Source organism: Larus michahellis, unplaced genomic scaffold (genome assembly GCF_964199755.1).
Source record: "Larus michahellis unplaced genomic scaffold, bLarMic1.1 SCAFFOLD_358, whole genome shotgun sequence".
Lineage (NCBI taxonomy): Eukaryota > Metazoa > Chordata > Aves > Charadriiformes > Laridae > Larus > Larus michahellis.
In genome coordinates, this window is record NW_027436002.1 from 18,309 (window position 1) to 36,065 (window position 17,757).

The 17,757-nt window shown below is 68.7% G+C and overlaps 1 protein-coding gene across 2 annotated transcripts in view; it reads left to right on the forward strand.

The window, feature by feature from the left end:
* The window catches only part of SRCAP (Snf2 related CREBBP activator protein), a 29,986-nt gene extending 12,538 nt beyond the window's left edge, over positions 1 to 17,448 (forward strand). For both annotated transcript variants that reach the window (XM_074571478.1, XM_074571477.1), the window contains exons 14-34: positions 320 to 456; positions 549 to 718; positions 974 to 1,166; positions 1,717 to 1,853; positions 1,954 to 2,140; positions 3,095 to 3,264; positions 4,297 to 4,706; positions 5,066 to 5,248; positions 5,614 to 5,802; positions 6,354 to 6,521; positions 7,227 to 7,439; positions 7,795 to 7,997; positions 8,461 to 8,678; positions 8,913 to 9,115; positions 10,473 to 10,642; positions 11,287 to 11,483; positions 11,558 to 11,672; positions 12,068 to 12,229; positions 12,904 to 13,083; positions 13,734 to 13,817; positions 14,190 to 17,448. In XM_074571478.1, the coding sequence (XP_074427579.1) occupies positions 320 to 456; positions 549 to 718; positions 974 to 1,166; positions 1,717 to 1,853; positions 1,954 to 2,140; positions 3,095 to 3,264; positions 4,297 to 4,706; positions 5,066 to 5,248; positions 5,614 to 5,802; positions 6,354 to 6,521; positions 7,227 to 7,439; positions 7,795 to 7,997; positions 8,461 to 8,678; positions 8,913 to 9,115; positions 10,473 to 10,642; positions 11,287 to 11,483; positions 11,558 to 11,672; positions 12,068 to 12,229; positions 12,904 to 13,083; positions 13,734 to 13,817; positions 14,190 to 15,935 (5,435 nt within the window). In that variant the 3' untranslated portion in view covers positions 15,936 to 17,448. The remainder of the gene's footprint in view (positions 1 to 319; positions 457 to 548; positions 719 to 973; positions 1,167 to 1,716; positions 1,854 to 1,953; positions 2,141 to 3,094; positions 3,265 to 4,296; positions 4,707 to 5,065; positions 5,249 to 5,613; positions 5,803 to 6,353; positions 6,522 to 7,226; positions 7,440 to 7,794; positions 7,998 to 8,460; positions 8,679 to 8,912; positions 9,116 to 10,472; positions 10,643 to 11,286; positions 11,484 to 11,557; positions 11,673 to 12,067; positions 12,230 to 12,903; positions 13,084 to 13,733; positions 13,818 to 14,189) is intronic.
* Positions 17,449 to 17,757: the final 309 nt, after the last annotated feature.

A 17,757-nucleotide genomic window follows, 5' to 3' on the forward strand; every position in this document is an offset into this window, starting at 1 on the left:
TGTAGGGTCTGTAGATTCTCATGTGTTCCCCGAGCACCCATGGGTTCTGTAGGCTGCTGATAGGGTTTGTAGGTCCCCATGGTCTCCCTGAGCACCCATGGGTGCTGGGGGCTCCTTATGGGGTCTGTAGGTCTTCATGGTCTCCCTGAGCACCCATGGGTGCTGTAGGCTGCTTGTAGGATCAGTAGGTCTTCATGGGCTCTCTCATCACCCATGGGTGCTGTGGGCTCTTTGTAGCATCTGTACGTCCCCACGGGCTCCCCCAGCACCCGTGGGTGCCCCCCACCCCTTCTCCTGACGCCACCCCCGCTCCCCGCAGGCAGCTGGGGCCCCCACCTCATCATTGTGCCCACCAGCGTGATGCTCAACTGGGAGATGGAGCTGAAGCGCTGGTGCCCCAGTTTCAAGATCCTCACCTACTACGGGGCGCAGAAGGAGCGCCGGCTGAAGCGGCAGGTGAACCCCAACCCCCACGGGGTGGGATGGGGGGGTCCCTTGACCTCCCCCCCCCCACCCACCCCTGACCCTCATGGGTGCCCCCCACCCAGGGCTGGACCAAACCCAACGCCTTCCACGTGTGCATCACCTCCTACAAGCTGGTCCTGCAGGACCACCAGGCTTTCCGCCGGAAGAACTGGAAGTACCTGATCCTGGACGAGGCCCAGAACATCAAGAACTTCAAGTCCCAGCGGTGGCAGTCGCTCCTCAACTTCAACAGGTCCTGGGGGGGCGCCCACGGGTGCCCTGTGGGTGCCTTGTAGCTGCCCATGGGGGCTCTGCATCCCCCCAGGAGCACCCGTGGGTGCCTTGTATCCGCCTGGGGGGCACCTGCAGCACCCTGGGAAGGGGAGGGGGGGCTTTGTAGCTGCCTGGGGGTACCTGTAGGTGCATGGGGACCCCCGTGGGTGCTCTCTTTGCCCTCCCCGGGAGGCACCCATGGGTGCTGACCGGGTGTCGTCGCCTCCCCCCGCAGCCAGCGGCGGCTGCTGCTGACGGGGACGCCGCTGCAGAACAGCCTGATGGAGCTGTGGTCCCTCATGCACTTCCTGATGCCCCGCGTCTTCCAGTCCCACCGGGAGTTCAAGGAATGGTTCTCCAACCCCCTCACCGGCATGATCGAGGGCAGCCAGGAGTACAACGAGAGCCTCGTCAAGCGCCTCCACAAGGTGGGGGAGGGGGGCACCCCAAAAATTTGGGGGCGGGGGGCAGGGAGGGGGTTGAGGCCCCATTCGGGGGGGCTGGGACCCGCTTTGGGGCAGAGGTTGGGGAAGGTGGTCCCTGGTTTGGTGTGTACCCGGGGGGGGGTGACCGCCCAGTCTTAGGGTGCAGCTGGATGGGGGTGACCCCCGTTTTTAGGTGACCCCCGTTTCCGAGCACAGCTCGATGGGGGTGACCCCCGTTTTTAGGTGACCCCCGTTTCCGAGCACAGCTCGGTGGGGGTGAGCCCCGTTTTTAGGTGACCCCCATTTTGGGGCGCAGCTGGGTGGGGGTGACCCCCACTTTGGGGGCGCCCCCCCTGTTTCGGGGCACAGCCGGCTGGCAGTACCCCCTTTTGTCACCTCCCCCCAGCTCCACGGTGGGGCTGACCGTTACCCCATTCCCCACCCTGCCCGGGTTCCTCCTCCCACCCCGCCTTATTTTGGGGGGGGGGGGTCACCCCTATTTTGTTGGGTGGAACCCCCCAACAAGGCGGCAGCTGACTGGCTGCTCCCCCAGGTGCTCCGCCCCTTCCTCCTGCGGCGGCTGAAGGTGGACGTGGAGAAGCAGATGCCCAAGAAGTACGAGCACGTCCTCAAGTGCCGCCTCTCCAAGCGCCAGCGCTACCTCTACGACGACTTCATGGGCCAAGCCAGGTGGGCGGCGCGTCCCCACCGGTGTCCCCCACGTGTCACCTCGCACCCCCCCACCCCCCCCCCCCGCCTCACCTGCCCCCTTTGTCCTCCCTCTCGGCAGCACCAAGGCCACTTTGGCCAGCGGTCACTTCATGAGCGTCATCAACGTGCTGATGCAGCTGCGCAAGGTGTGCAACCACCCCGACCTCTTCGAGCCCCGGCCCGTCCACTCGCCCTTCATCACCGAGGGCATCTGCTTCGTCACCGCCTCCCTCGTCCTCCGCGCCCTCGACCCCGACCCCTTCAAGGTGACAATGCTGGGGGGACAGGGTGGGGGATGGCACGCCAAGGGGATTGATCTGGGGAGGAGGTTGGGGGGCAACAGGAGGTGGTTTGAGGGGTGGCGTTGGGTGCCCTGGTGGTGTCGCCGGCACCCAGGGGCGCTAGGGTGGCCTTGTGGTGGCACTTCTGGGGAGGTAGAGGACATGGGAAGCGTCAGGTGAAGGGCTCAAGGTCTTCTTGACCAAGGTTATGGAGATATGGGCGAGATGGAGGGGTGGCCCCAGGTGTCCTAGGCCACCACGTCGTTGTCACCGTAACTGGGGTCACCATCGTGACTTGTGGTGGCACTTCTGGGGAGGTAGAGGACACGGGAAGCATCGTGTGAAGGGTTCGAAGTGTTCTTGGCCAGGGTAATGGGGACACCGATGACATTTAGAGGTAGCCTGAGGTGGCACAGGCCATCCTGTCGTTGTCACCAGCACTTGGGGTCTCTAGCATGGTCCTGTGTCTTTGTGGTGGTGGTGGCACTTCTGGGGACACACAGGACCTCAGGTGCACCAGGTGCAGGGTTCAAGGTCTTCTTGAGCAGGGTTCTGGGGACCCGGGTGAGATAGGGGGGTGGCCCAAGGTGACACAGGGTGTGCTGGCACCTGGGGACACCAGCATGATCTGTGGTGGCACTTGTGGGGACATAGAGGCCATGAGGACACAGCAGCCAGGTGGCTTAAGGTCTTCTTGGCCAAAGTTATGGGACCACAGGCTAGATGGAGGTGTGGCCCCTGGTGTCACAGGCCACCGTGTCGTTGTCACCACCACCCAGGGTCCCCAGCGTGGCCCCGTGTCTCGCTGGTGACAGTTCTGGCGATGCTGAGGCCATGGGGACACACCAGCCGCATGGCTCGTGGCGCCCGGCTTATGGGGGACACAGGTGACGTGGGGATGGTCTGAGGTGACACGGGCCACCCTGTCGTTGTCCCCAGCACGTGGACATGGGGCTGTTTGACCTGGTGACCCTGGAGGGACGGGTGTCCCGCTACGCCGCCGACACCTTCCTGCCCCGCTGGCGGGTGACGCGTCGCCTGGTCGAGGACGTCGCCGCCGCCCCTGACCCCCCCCCGCGCCCCAAGCCCGTCCGCATGAAAGTCAACCGGTGAGGGGGACACTGGGGTGGCCTTGGGGACGCTGGGGGCACTGAGGTGGTGGCGGGGCCCTTGGGGACACCAGGGGTCTTGGGGATGCTGGGATGGCCTTGGGGACACTATGGTTGCCTTGGGGTCACTGGGGTGCTGGTAGGACCCTTGGGGAGACCACGGGTGGCCTTGGGGACATCAGGGGCACCGGGGGGTTAATGAGATGGTGGTAGAGCTCCTTGGGCGTGGCAGGGAGCCCTTGGGGACACCATGGGCGCCTTTGGGGACACTCGGGATGGCCTTGAGGACACCGTGGGGTCAGTGAGATGGGGGTGGGACCCTTGGGGACACCATGGGCGCCTTTGGGGACACTCGGGATGGCCTTGAGGACACGAGGGGGTCAATGAGACGGGGGTGGAAGCCCTTGGGGACACCATGGGCGCCTTTGGGGACACTCGGGATGGCCTTGAGGACACCATGGGGTCAATGAGATGGGGGTGGGACCCTTGGGGACACCATGGGCGCCTTTGGGGACACTCGGGATGGCCTTGAGGACACCATGGGGTCAGTGAGATGGGGGTGGGAGCCCTTGGGGACACCATGGGCGCCTTTGGGGACACTCGGGATGGCCTTGAGGACACCATGGGGTCAATGAGATGGGGGTGGGAGCCCTTGGGGACACCATGGGCGCCTTTGGGGACACTCGGGATGGCCTTGAGGACACCATGGGGTCAATGAGATGGGGGTGGGACCCTTGGGGACACCATGGGCGCCTTTGGGGACACTCGGGATGGCCTTGAGGACACCATGGGGTCAATGAGATGGGGGTGGGACCCTTGGGGACACTGTGGGTGGGCTTCTGGACACTTGGGATGGCCTTGGGGACACTGTGGGCACCAGGGGGGCGGTGAGGTGGTGGTGGGACCCTCGGGGACATCACCGTGGCGGGGGTGGGGGGAGGGTCAGGGTACTGGGCGGGGGGGGTGGGGTGCTTGGGGGTGGGGCCGGGGGTGTGACACTCCCCCCTTCCCCCCCATCCCTGCCCCCCCCAGGATGCTGCAGCCAATCCCGAAGGCCGAGAGCCGGGCGGTGCTGCTGCTCAACACCCCCCGCCCGGGGGCAGGGCCCCCCCTGGGGGTGCTGCCCCTCGGCCACGCCCCCCCGCCGCCTGGCCACGCCCCCCAGCCCGCCGGCCACGCCCCACCGCCTGCTGGCCACGCCCCCGTGCTGGTTAGCCCGGCCCCCTCCACGGGCATCACCCTTGGCCCCGCCCTCCTGGCTGCCGGCCCCGCCCCTCCCGCCACCGGGGCCCCACCCCCCGCGGCCGCTGGCCCCGCCCCCCTGCTGCCCCCGGGGGGGGCGGGGCTGGGGCTGGGGCTGGGATTGGCCCTGGCGGCCCCGCCCCGGGCCACGCCCACACTGCTGCCTGCACTGGCTCCGCCCCCCGCTGGTCCCGCCCAAGGTGAGAAGGCAGGGGCGGGGTGGGCGGGGCTTAAAAAGAGGCTGAGCTCCGGGAGTGGTGGGTGGGCGGGGTGTAAGGGGGGTGGGGCTTAAAGTGGGCGTGGCCTGGGTGGAGGTGGGTGTGGCTTGAGGGGACATGGGCGGGGTTTGGCTGAAGGGGTGGGGCTCGCAGGCCATTCATGGCCGTGCGGTGGGCGGGGCTTATTTAAAGGGGCGGGGCCAGCCCCTGGCCCTGGGCTCTGCCCAAGGGGGCCGGGGGCCAGGATGGGTGGGGTGGGCTACATGGATAGGACTTGCGGCTAGTGGGCAGGGCTTGTGGCTAGTGGGTGGGGCCTCTCTTAACCCCTCCCCTCCCCACAGCTCTGCCCCCAGCTCCGCTGGCTGCCCCCCCCCCCACCGCTGCCGCCGCTGGTGCCCCCCGCCCCCCTCAGCCCCCCCCAAATTTGGGGGGCAAAGGGGGGGCCCCCTTGGCTGCCTACGCCCTGCCCGGCCCCGGCCCGCAGCGGCTACTGCTGGCCCCTGACATGCAAGCCCGCCTGCCCTGTGAGTAGCCTCCCCCCCACCCCACCCCCCCCCACCCCCCAACACCCCTCCCACTGCTTTACTTCAGGGGGGAAACCTAAAATGGGTGGGGGGAGGGAACAAATGGGGGGGGGGGACACCCTAAAACTGGGGGGGGGACACCCTAAAACTGGGGGGGACACCCCCCCAAAGGTGGGTGGAGGGAGACTAAAATTGCGTGGGTGTCCCGCCAAGGGTGGGTGGGGGACCCCAAAATGGGTGGGGGGGAAGACCTAAAGGTGGGTGGGAGACCCTAAAATGGGGGGGGGACACCAACAAACGGGGGTGTGGGGACCCTAAAATTTTTGGGGGGGAGGGCCTTAAATGTGTGCCCTCCCCCCTGGTAGCCGGCGAGGTGGTGAGCATCGGGCAACTGGCGGCGCTGGCCCAGCGGCCTGGGGGGGCCCCTGGAGGCGGGGGGGCAGCCCCCCCGGGGGGGGCCAAACCCCTCACCCTGCAGCTGCAGGGCAGCAAACTCACCCTGGCCGCTCCCCCCCTGCGGCACCTGGCCCTCGCCCCCCCCCGCGGCCTCCCACGTAAGTTTGGGGGACACACCACACCCCCCCCCCTTGCTGAACCCCCTCTTAGTACCGCCGCAGTCCCCCATTTTAACCCTGGGGGGCAGGGAATGGGGTGATCTGTCCCACCTTAGTTGCACCCTTAAAATGGGGGGGTCATTAATTGGGGGGGGGGGGGGGGTGTCATTAATTGGGGGAGGGTATTAATGGGGGGGGCCATTAATGGGTGGGGGGGGCCCAAGATGGGGAGGGGAACTCCTACCAATGGGGGAGGGAACCTTGAGGTGTGGGGGGGCACCCTGAAATGGGGGGGGGGACACCCCCAAGGGCTGGGGGGGGCCTTAAAATGGTTGTGGGGAGCCTAAAATGGGGGGGGGGGGCACCCAAAGCTGGGTGGGGGGGACCCTAAAATGGAGGGGGGGGGGCTAAAATGGGGGGGACACAGCCCCCAAAGGTGGGTGGCGGACCCCCCAAAGGTGGGAGGGAGGGGGGGATCCTAAAATGGGGGGGGGGGGCACTTTGGGGTGCCCCCTGACAGCCCCCTGTCCCGTCCCGTCCCCCCTCAATAGGGAACGTGGTGCATCTGGTGGCGGCCGGGGGGCAGCACCCGCTCCTGGGCCCCCCCGCCCAGGTCACCCTGCTGGCACCCGTCGCCCCCACGGCCCCCGCTGGGGCCCCCCCCGCCGGGCCCCCCCCCCAGCCCCCCACCATCGGCCTCCCCATCGCCACTGCCCAAGGTAAGGTTGGGGGGGGCATCTCTGGGTGCCCCTGAGCCCCCCAGACTGCTGGGAACCCCCCTTGGACCCCCCCCAGACCACCCCCAGTGCCCCTAATCCCTCCTTGGACCCCCCCAGAATCCCCTCTGGGTGCCTCGGAACCCCCCCAGCACCCCTATGGGTGCCCTTAAGACCCCTTGGACCCTCCCCGGGTGCCCCTAAGCCCCACTTGGACCCCCCGCAGGAGCTTCTGGGTGCCATTAGCCCCCCCCCGCCCCTGCCCAGACCCCTTTGGGTGCGCCTGGAACCCCCCCAGACCCTGTTGGGTACCTCTGAGACCCCCCCGGACCCCCCTGGGTGACCCTGAGCCCCCTTGCATGCCCCCAGACCCCCCCTGGTACCCTTGCCCCCCCCCCCTTAGACCCCCATGGGTGCCCCTAAGCTCCCTTGGACCCCCCCAGACCCCACTGGGTGCCCCCTGGAGCCCCCTTGGACCTCCACCCGGACCCCCCCGGGTGCCCCCGGGACCCCCCCAGAGCCCCATGGGTGCTCTGAAGTCCCCCTGGAGCCCCCCAGACCCCCCTGGGTGGCCCCGGAACCCCACCCCCAGAGCCCCCTCAGGACCATTTTGGGTGCCACTGGGTGCTGGGGGGGGTGTCGGTTGTTTTTGCCGGGGGGGGGGTGTGGGGTGTGTGTGTGTATCTGACCAGTTTCACCCCCCCCCAGTGCCGACGCCACTGGTGAACAGTGGGGGGGTGGTGAAGATCGTGGTGCGCCAGGCCCCCCGCGATGGGCTGGCGGCCCCTGTGCCCCCCCCGGCCCCCCCACCCGCCCCACGACCCCCCCCGGCCCGACCCCTCCTGCGGGTGGTGCCCGCGCCCCCCCCCGCTGGCGTCGTCCCCCCTCCTGCCGCCACTGCAGCCGGACCCGATCTGATGGGTGAGTGCCTGACCCCCCCCCCCGCCAGCACCCATGGGTGCCCCCCACCCCTCTGGGCCCCACCCCCCCGCCACATGGCCCTGTGTGCCCCCACCCCACCCCCTTGGGGTCCCCTGTTGCTGGGGGCCCCCCCCTGCACCCCTGGGTGCCTCCTGATCCCCTGGGCCCCCCCCTCACCTCCCACATGGCCCTGGGAATTCCCCCCTGCACCCATGGGTGCCCTTTGACTCCCTGGCCCCTCCCCCGATCCTGCGTGCCCCCCCCACACCCTGGGGTGCCTCCCAGCCCTTGGTGGCCCCCCCAGGTGCCGTCAGCCCTTCCCCCGACCCCCCCCTCTTTTCTCTCTCCCCTGCAGCACCCGCAGCACCCCCCGCACCCCCCCCTACCACCGTCCCCCCGGGGACCCCCCTGGCTCCCCCCACCACTGCCGCCGCCGCCGCCCCCCCTCGAGAGGAGCCCGAGGGGCCGGGTGGGCCCAGTCCCCCCCCAGCACCTGCACCCCCCCGGCCGCCCCCCCGCCGCCAGCCCCCGCCCCCCCCACGCTCCCCCTTCTACCTGGTAAGGACCCTGGGAAATGGCGGGGGGGGGGCACCCGTAGGTGGGGGCACCTATGGGGGGGCTATGGGTGTAAGGGGAGGGGGGGCTGGGAGGATGCCCATGAGTGGGGGGCACTGGGGGGGTGGGGGTGGGTGTCGGTGGGGGAGTAAGGGGGATTGACGGGGCACCCATGGGTGGGGGGGCACCCTGGGGTCCCTGTGGGGGGGTAAGAGTGGATTTGGGTGGGGGACACTGGGGGGGTTCTGTAGGGGGGTAGGAGGGATTGGGGGGGTACCCATGAGTGGGGGGGGGCACCCTGGGGTCCCTCTGGGAGGGGGGTAAGAAGGGATTTGGGGGGGGATGCCCTGGGATGGGGATGCTGGGGCTGCTCTGGGGGCGCTGCGGGGGGGGTCTGGGGGGGTGCCGGGGGGGGTTTGGTCACACACCCACGTGTGCCCCCCCCCACCACCCCCCCCCCGGTCAGGAGTCCCTGGAGGCCAAGCGCGTGCGGGGCCGAGCGGAGCGGCTGGAGCGGCTGCTGCGGCTGAACGAGCTGCGCTGCGGGCTGGCCCCCGTCTACGGCAGCGAGGTTCTGGGGCTCTGCACCCTCACCCCCCCTGCGCCCCCCCCGGGGGGGGCCCTGGCCCGCGCCGTCCTCACCCCCCCCCAGCGCCTGCACCAGCTCCAGCCGCTCCTCGACAGGTACTTGGCGGGGGGGTGGGGGTTGGGGGGACCTAAGCGTCTTGGGGGGGCAGGGGGTTTTGGGGGGGGATCCAGGTGTCTTGGGGGGGGGGTGCCCAAGTGTCTTGGGGGGGGGGGGAGGGGGGGCAGGGGGGTTTGGGATGATCCAGGCTGTCGTGGGGGTTACCCAGGCATCCGGGGGGGGGGTGTCCCTAACTTTTTGCGTCCTGTGTGTCGTCCCCCCGCCCCCGCCAGGTTCATCTTCGTGCTGCCGGCGGTGGAAGCGCGGGGGGTGGCCCTGCACAGCGGGCGTCCCCCCCCCTGGCGGCAGCGGCAGCGCGCCCGGCTGGAGGAGCGGCTGCGGGAGGAGCTGGCGCCCCGGGGCCGAGCCCTGCACCGGGTGCTGCGCAGCATGCGCACCCACTTCCCCGACCTGCGCCTCATCCAGTACGACTGCGGTACGTGGGGCCAGCGCGGCCTCGGGGACAGCGGGGACGGGGGGGGACATCAGGGAGCCGGGTGCCGCAGGAGCACCCACTTGTCTGATCTCCCTTACCCGGTCCGGGGATGTCCGGGGACATGGAGGGTGTTCGGGGACGTTGGGGACATCGAGGGTGTTTGGGGACGTGGGGGGCGCTGGGGACATCAGGGAGGGACATGGGGGACATCGGGAGCTGGGTGGAGCACACGCGCCCCCTTCCCCCACCTGTGCCTCGTCCGACACGACTGCGGTATGTGGGGACATCAGGGACAGTGGGGGCGTTGGGGACATCAGGGACACGGGGGACGTCGGGGAGCTGCGTGCCGCAGGAGCACCCACTTGTCCGATCTCCCCATAATCTCCCTTGTGCAGTGCTGGGGATGCCTGGGGCCATGGAGGGTGTTTGGGGACGTTGGGGACATCGAGGGTGTTTGGGGACACTGGGGATGTGGGTGCCGCTGGGGACACTGGGGACACGGGGGGCGTTGGGGACATCAGGGACAACAGGGGACATCAGGGAGGTGGGTGCTGCACGACCACCCACTTGTCTGATCTGCCCCTAATCCCCCTCACCCAGTCCTGGGGACAGCTGGGGACACGGGGGACATCGGGGAGGCAGGAGGCATCCCATTGGGGACACTTGGGGACAACGGGGGTGTCAGGGAGATCAGGACTGATGTTCCTAATGCCGTCCCCGTGTCCCTCATGATGTTCTTGCTGATGTTCTTGTGTCTCTTACGATGGTCCCGTGTCCCCACTGATGTCCCCATTGATGGCCCGAAGTTCTCTCTGACGTCCCCATGTCCCTAACAATGTGTCCATGTCCATACTGATGTCCCCACTGATGTCCTCATGTCCACGCTGGTGTCCCCGTGTCCCTTGTGATGTTCTCACCGATGTCCCCGTTCATGACGCCAAGTTCTCTCTGATGTCCCCGTGTCCCTACTGATGTCCCCGTGTCCCTAATGATGTCTCCATCCATGTCCATGTTGTTGTCCTCATGTCCCCATGATGTCCCCATGCCCCCACTGACTTCCCCGTGTCCCTAATGATGTTATATGTGATGTCCCTGTGATGTCCCCATGTCCCTGCTGATGTCCCCATCCATGTCCGTGTTGATGTCTTCATGTCCCTTGTGATGTTCTCTCTGATGTCCCCATGATGTCCCCACTGATGTCCCCATGCCCCAACTGATGGTCCCATGTCCCTAGTGACGTTCTCACTGATGTCCCCACCCCCCACCCCCCGCGCCCCGTCCCTGTCCCAAAGGGGGGGTCACCCTGCCCCTGCCCTATGGCGGTGGCCCCCGGTGACGCCAGCGTCCCCCCCCCCAGGGAAGCTGCAGACGCTGGACGTGCTGCTGCGGCGCCTGAAGGCGGGGGCCCACCGCGTCCTCATCTTCACCCAGATGACCCGGATGCTCGACGTCCTCGAGCGCTTCCTCACCTACCACGGCCACATCTACCTGCGCCTGGACGGCAGCACCCGCGTGGAGCAGCGCCAGGTGCGGGGGTACCCGGGCAGACAGGGGGACCCAGGCATCTGGGCACCCACACCCTTGGACCTCCTCATAGAGACCCAGGTGGCCAGGAACCTCCCCATGGTCCCACCTTGGAGCCACGTCTCAGGGGTTTGATGGAGGCACGGAGAAACCTGGTGTCCAGGAGGGGACCCAGGTGTTTGGGGGAGACCCAGGTGTCCAGGGGGACCCAGGCGTCTGGGCACCCACACCTTTGGACCTCCTCATGGAGACCCAGGTGGCCAGGAACCTCCCCATGGTCCCACTTTGGAGCCACATCTCAAGGGCTTGATGGAGGCATGGAGGAACCTGGTGTCCAAGAGGGACCCAGGTGTTTGGAGGGGGATGCAGGTGTCCAGGAGGGGACCCAGGAGTTTGGAGGGGACCCAGGCGTCCGGGAGGACCCAGGCGTCTGGGCACCCACACCCTCGGACCTCCTTGTGGAGACCCAGGTGGCCAGGAACCTCCCCATGATCCCATCTTAGAGCCACATCTCAAGGGCTTGATGGGTTCCATGGAGGAACGTGGTGTCCAAGAGGGACCCAGGTGTTTGGGGGGCACCCAGGCATCTGGGCTCTTCTAACATGAGACCCCGGTGTCCGGGTGGCACCGTGCTGCCCCCCCTGCAGGCCCTGATGGAACGTTTCAATGCCGACAAGCGCATCTTCTGCTTCATCCTCTCCACCCGCAGTGGTGGGGTCGGCGTCAACCTGGCGGGTGCCGACACCGTCATCTTCTACGACAGCGACTGGAACCCCACCATGGACGCCCAAGCCCAGGACCGGTGTCACCGCATCGGCCAGACCCGTGACGTCCACATCTACCGGTACGTTGGGTCCTCACCCGGACGCCTGGGTCCTCCATGGTCACCTCACCCCCGTTGCTTTGTCCCCTCCTCAGGCTCATCAGCGAAAGGACGGTGGAGGAGAACATCCTCAAGAAGGCCAACCAGAAGAGGATGCTGGGAGATATGGCCATCGAGGGGGGGAACTTCACCACCGCCTACTTCAAGCAGGTAGTTGAGGACCCAGGTGTCTGGGGGAAACCACGGGTCTGGGCAGTGACACCATTAGACGTCCCCGTGGGGACCCAGGTAGCCAGGAACCTCCTCCAGGTCCCACCTTGGAGCCACATCTCAAGGGCATGGTGGTGGCAGGGGGACACACGGGAATTCGGGAGGGAAACCCAGGTGTCCAGGGGGACCCAGGTGGCCGGGCAACGACAACCAGGTGTCCATGGGTCTGGGCGATGACACCCTTGGACTTCCCCCTGGGGACCAAGGTGGCCGGGAACCTTCTCCAAGTCCCACCTTAGAGCCACATCTCAATGGCTTGGTGGTGGCAGGGTGGGCCCAGGTGTCCGGGGGGGGACCCAGGTGTCCGGGCACTGACCCCCCGCCCCATCCCCCAGCAAACGATCCGGGAGCTGTTCGACATGGCGCCGGAGGAACCGGGACGCCGGGAGCCGGAGAGGGACAAGGAGAAGGAGAAGGACAAGGAGAGGGACGGAGACATCCCCCCTGATGAGGACGAGGACCCAGCGGCCACCCGGCGCACCCACATCCTGGAGCAGGTGGGGCCACACGTCACCCCACAGCCCCCCGATGTCACCCTGATGCCACCCTGCGCTCATGTCCCTTGATGTCCTGTGTCCCCTGATGGCCCAAATGTCCCCCACATCCCCGCGTCCCCTGATGTCCCCTCATCGCACTCACATCCCTTCATCCCCGATGTCCCTTGTGTCGCTCGTGTCCTCTGATGTCCCCAGTACCCTGATGGTCCCTGATGTCCCTTACATCCCTGATGGCCCCTGTGTCCCTTGGTGTCCCTCGTGTCCCAGATGTCCCCAACAGCCCTGCTAGCCCCCAATATCCTTGATGTCCCCAGTATTCTGTGATGTCCCCAACGTGCCTGGTGTCCTTCATGTCCCTGATACCCCTCGTGTCCCCCACATCCCCATGTCCCCTGGTGTCCCTCATGTCCCCCGTGGCCCCAACACCCCGATGTCCCTGATGTCCCTAATCTCCCTCATGGTCCCAACATCCCTGATGTCCCTGATGTCCCCCAGATCCTTGTGTCCCCCCATGTCCCCGAGTGCCTCCACCGCCCCTGGTGTCCACCACGTCCCTGATAACACCCACGTCCCTGTGGCCCCTGATGGCCCCGACACCCCTGGTGTCCCTCACATCCCAGATGTCCCTTCTGTCCCTGATGTCCCCTACATCTTCGATGTCCCCATGTCCCCAGGCGCTGTGTGGGGCGGAGGACCCCGAGGACATCCGGGCGGCCTCGCAGGCGCAGGCGGAGCGGGTGGCGGCGTTGGCCGAGTTCAGCGAGAGCCTCAGCCCCGAGGAGGAACGAGGTGGCCCTGAGCCGGAGGAAGAGCTCTCCAAGGCGGAGCAGGAGATCGCCGCCCTTGTCGAGCAGGTGGGGACCCAGGCGTGCGGGGGGCTCTGGGGGGACCAGAGTCTGCAGGGGGTTCAGGAGACCTCGGGTGGTTGGGGGTCCGGAGGGACCACAGTCTGCAGGGGGTTCAGGAGACCTCGGGTGGTTGGGGGTCCGGAGGGACCACAGTCTGCAGGGGGTTCAGGAGACCTCGGGTGGTCGGGGGTCCGGAGGGACCACAGTCTGCAGGGGGTTCAGGAGACCTCGGGTGGTTGGGGGTCCGGAGGGACCACAGTCTGCAGGGGGTTCAGGAGACCTCGGGTGGTTGGGGGTCCGGAGGGACCACAGTCTGCAGGGGGTTCAGGAGACCTCGGGTGGTTGGGGGTCCGGAGGGACCACAGTCTGCAGGGGGTTCAGGAGACCTCGGGTGGTTGGGGGTCCGGAGGGACCACAGTCTGCAGGGGGTTCAGGAGACCTCGGGTGGTCGGGGGTCCGGAGGGACCGCAGTCTGCAGGGGGTTCAGGAGACCTCGGGTGGTTGGGGGTCCGGAGGGACCGCAGTCTGCAGGGGGTTCAGGAGACCTCGGGTGGTTGGGGGTCTGGAGGGACCCGTGGGGAGGTTGGGTGGACCTGGGGGTCCAGGGTGAGGGGACCCCGGTGTCCGAGGGACCCAGGCGTCGTTCCCTTCCACAGCTGACCCCCATCGAGCGCTACGCCATGAACTTCCTGGAGGCCTCGCTGGAGGACATCAGCCGGGAGGAGCTGAAGCAGGCGGAGGTGTGGGGCGGGGACGCTGTGGGGCAGGGGGCAGCCCTCAGGGTCTCGCTATGGGGCGGGGGGGACAGCCTGGGTTGGGGAGGTCCCGTTGGGTGGTGGAGGTCCTAGAAGGTCCCGCCTTGGGGTGGGGGCACCCATAGGGATCTTGCTATGGGGTGGGGGCGCCCTTAGGGGTCTCCCTATGGGGCGGGGAGCACCCGTGGGTTCCCCATAGTGGTGGTGTCCCCCTTAGCAGCGGGGTCGCCTTTAGTGGTGGGGTCACCCATGGGGTGGGTTGGGGGGGGCCACCAGGGAGTCCTGCCGTGGGGCGAAGGGTCTCGCTATGGGGCAGGGGCACCCATGGGTGCTGCGGTGTGTCGTCCCCCCGTCCAGGAGCAGGTGGAGGCGGCGCGGAAGGACATCGACCAGGCCAAGGGCGGGGGCCGCTTCCGCCTGCCCCCCCAGGAGGAGGAGGAGGAGGAGGAGGAGGCGGCCACCACCCCGGGGGGGGACGAAGGCCCCGGGGGACCCCGACGTCCCCGACGGGTGCGGGGACCCCCCCGTCCCCTCCCGGAGCGAGCCGGTACCCGCGTCAGCCAGCGCCTGCGAGCCGCCGGCACGGCCAACCGGGCCGCCGCCCCCCCGTCCCCGCGGGCCACCCCGGCCTCCCCCCGAGCGACGCCGACGTCCCCCCGGGTCACCCCCACCTCCCCGCGGACGCCGCCGACGTCCCCCCGAGGGGCAGGGACGTCCCCCCGCCCTTCCCCGGCCCCTCCGGCCGCCACTGCCGCCCCGGTGATGTCACAAGCCAACGCAGTGATGTCACAAGCCACCCCCTCAGTGACATCGCAGGTGGCACCGCCGGTGCCGTTGAACGCCACCCCGGTGATGTCGCACACCGCCCTGCTCCCGCAAGCCCCCGCCGTGACGTCGCCGCCGGCCCCCCCAGTGACATCACCACCGGCCTTGGTGACGTCATCGCAACCGCCCCGCGTGATGTCACCGGCACCGCCAGTGACGCCGCAGCTGGCCCCGGCCACATCGCAACCACCGCTCCCTGTGACGTCACAACCGGCCCCAGCCGCCGCCGCCACGTCGCAACCGCCCCCGGTGACGCCCAGCACCCCGTCACCACCACCGCCGCCGCCACCACCGGTGACGTCATCCCAGGCGCCGGTGATGTCACACCCGCCGCCACAACCGCCGCCGCCGCCGTCATCCCCGGTGACTCTCCCGCCGTCTGACGTGGCGCCCTCAGTGACAGCGGAGGCCTCGCCGGTGATGGCGGAGGGGATGGCGGGCGGGGCCGGGCGCGGCGGCGGCAGTGGCGGTGTCGTCCCCCCGCCCCGGCGCCGCCGCAGCGCCGACGTGGAGATCCGGCAGAGCCGGGGGCCGGGCCCGGCCGCCAAAGTGCTGCGGCAGTTGCCGGGCCGGTTGGTGACGGTGCTGGAGGCGCCCGTCCCCGGCCGGCCCCGCCGCCGCCGGCCCCACGACCCCCCCGCCGCTGCCGCCGCCGCCGCCGCCACCCCCAGCCCCAGCCCTGGCCCCCCCAAACGCCGCCGGGGGCGTCCCCCCAAACGGCGGGGGGGGCCACGGCGCCGCCATCACCACCATCATCATCACCACCACCGGCACCACGAGGCTCCCGGCAAACGGCGGCGGGGGCGGCCGGCCCGGGGGGGTTCTGCCACCCCTCAGAGCCCCGGCAAACGGCGGCGGGGGCGGCCCCCCAAGCGGGCGTCCCCTGACAGCAGCGTCTCGCCCCCCCCGGCCCCCCGCAGCACCCGCCGCCATCCCGGCGCCCCCCTCATGGCCCCCCTGGAGCGGGAGCCTGGCCGGCGGCGCCGCCGCTCCCCGCTGCCATCTTCCGAGGACGGGGGCAGCGGGGATGAGGGGGGGCGGCGGCGGCCTCCCCCGGCCAAGCGACGCCGGCGAGCAGGCGGGGGGGGACCCCGACATGGCCGCCGGCGGCCGCCGGCCCGGCGGGGGAGGCAGCAGCGGCGGCAGCAGCCCCCCCGGCGCTGCGTGGCCACCAACACCCGCTCGGGGGGAGCTGCCGCCGCCGGGGGTTCCCCGTCGCCCCCCGACACCCCCGTGGCCTCGGCCTCTGCCCTGCGCGGCCGTAAGGCCAAGACGTGACCCCCCCGGCCGCCCCCCTGCGGGCCAGCAAGATGGCCGACCGTGGGCCTGCCCAGGGCCGAGTGGGGCGGCGAGGCTGGGGGCAGGACGGGGCGGGGGGAGAACAAGATGGCCGGCGGGGCCGTCACCGGGGGTGTCTGGGTGCAAAATGGCCCGACCGGGTGCCAGCGAAATGGCTGGCGAGGCGTGTTACGAAATGGCCGTGCCCCCCTCAAAATGGCCGACCGGGCGGCAGCTTCTGAAGGGCCGACGGGGTGGTCCTAAAATGGCCGACCGGTCCCCCCTACCCCCCACCCTGCTCCATCCCTCAAAATGGCCGACAGGAAGCACCTCGACAGGGAAATGGCCGACCGGGCCCTCAAGGTGGCGGATGAGCCCATTCAAAATGGCTGACGGGAGCCGCTCTGAAATGGCCGCCCCGGGGCGGGGCTAAGATGGACGACGGTGACGCCAAGATGGCCGACCTGGCCCGGAGGAGATGACCCCAAGATGGCCGACTGGAACCTCCCAAAATGGCCCACCTGTGGGGCAGATGACGTCAGAGGTGACGGTGACCCTGGTGATGTCACAGCCGGCAGCCATCTTGGGTGCGGTGATGTCAGAGGCAGTGGCCATCTTGGTGGGGGCGATGTCATTGCCAGCAGCCACGTTGCTCCGTGTGACGTCAGCGCTGGCAGCCATCTTGAAGCTGGGGATGTCAGCAGTGGCAGTTGACCGCAGTGATGTCAGAGCTGGTGGCCATCTTGACCGCGGTGATGTCAGCGGTGGCCATCTTGGTCGGTGACGTCAGAACCGGCGGCCATCTTGAGCCACGCGATGTCCTAGCCGGCAGCCGCCTCGATCCCCGCTGACGACAGGGCTGGCGGCCATCTTGAGCCAGCCGCCGTTGGAGTGGGCAGCCATCTTGACCGTGGCAACTGTGGGATCTGGCGGCCATCTTGGTGCCAGAGAACATCTGAGCTGGCGGCCATCTTGACTCCAGTGGACGTTGGAGCCGGCAGCCATCTTGACTCCAGTGGATGTTGGAGCCGGCAGCCATTTGATTCCACTGAAGGTCAAAGCTGGCAGCCATCTTGACTCCAGTGAATGTCGAAGCTGGCAGCCGTCTTGATTCCAGTGAACATCTGAGCCAGCCGCCATCTTGACTCCCGTGGACATTGGAGCTGGCAGCCATCTTGATTCCAGTAGATGTCGGGAACCGGAAGCCATCTTGATTCCAGTGAACATCGAAGCCGGCGGCCATCTTGACTCCAGTGGACGTCAGAGCTGGTGGCCATCTTGCCCCCGGCAGCTAGACCGCCCAGCAGCCCACGCCCACCCACACCCCCCCCCCCCCCCTCGCGGCCATCTTGCAGGGGGAGCTGGCAGCCGGGGGCCAGCGGAGTTGAGGGGTCCCGGGGGGGACCCCAGGGAGGGGGGGGGTGGGGGGGGGGGGCGTTTTTTACCCGTGTACATTGGCGGGGGCCCGACCCCCTGTACAGCCCCATGTAAAATAGGTTCCTTTTGAACACGATCTATGCAAAGGTGCTTTGTGCTGGGCCGGGGGGGGGGGGTCGGGGGGGGGGGGGGGGGTTAGGGGTGCCAAGGTTTGGGGGGGAGGGGGGGGAACGACATGACACACACGTAGGGGGGCCCCCCCACCACCCCCCCCAGCGTGGGGCACCGTGTACAGGCGGCGGCTGTAAGCTTTCCTGCGGGAGAACGCGATGAATAAAAGGGTTGAAAATGGAGAGTTTTGGGGACCCCCAAAACTCAGGTCAGAGAGGGTTTGTGGGGTCCCTGTGGGGCTGGGGGGGCGCCCTTAGGTGGGGTCACCGAGGGT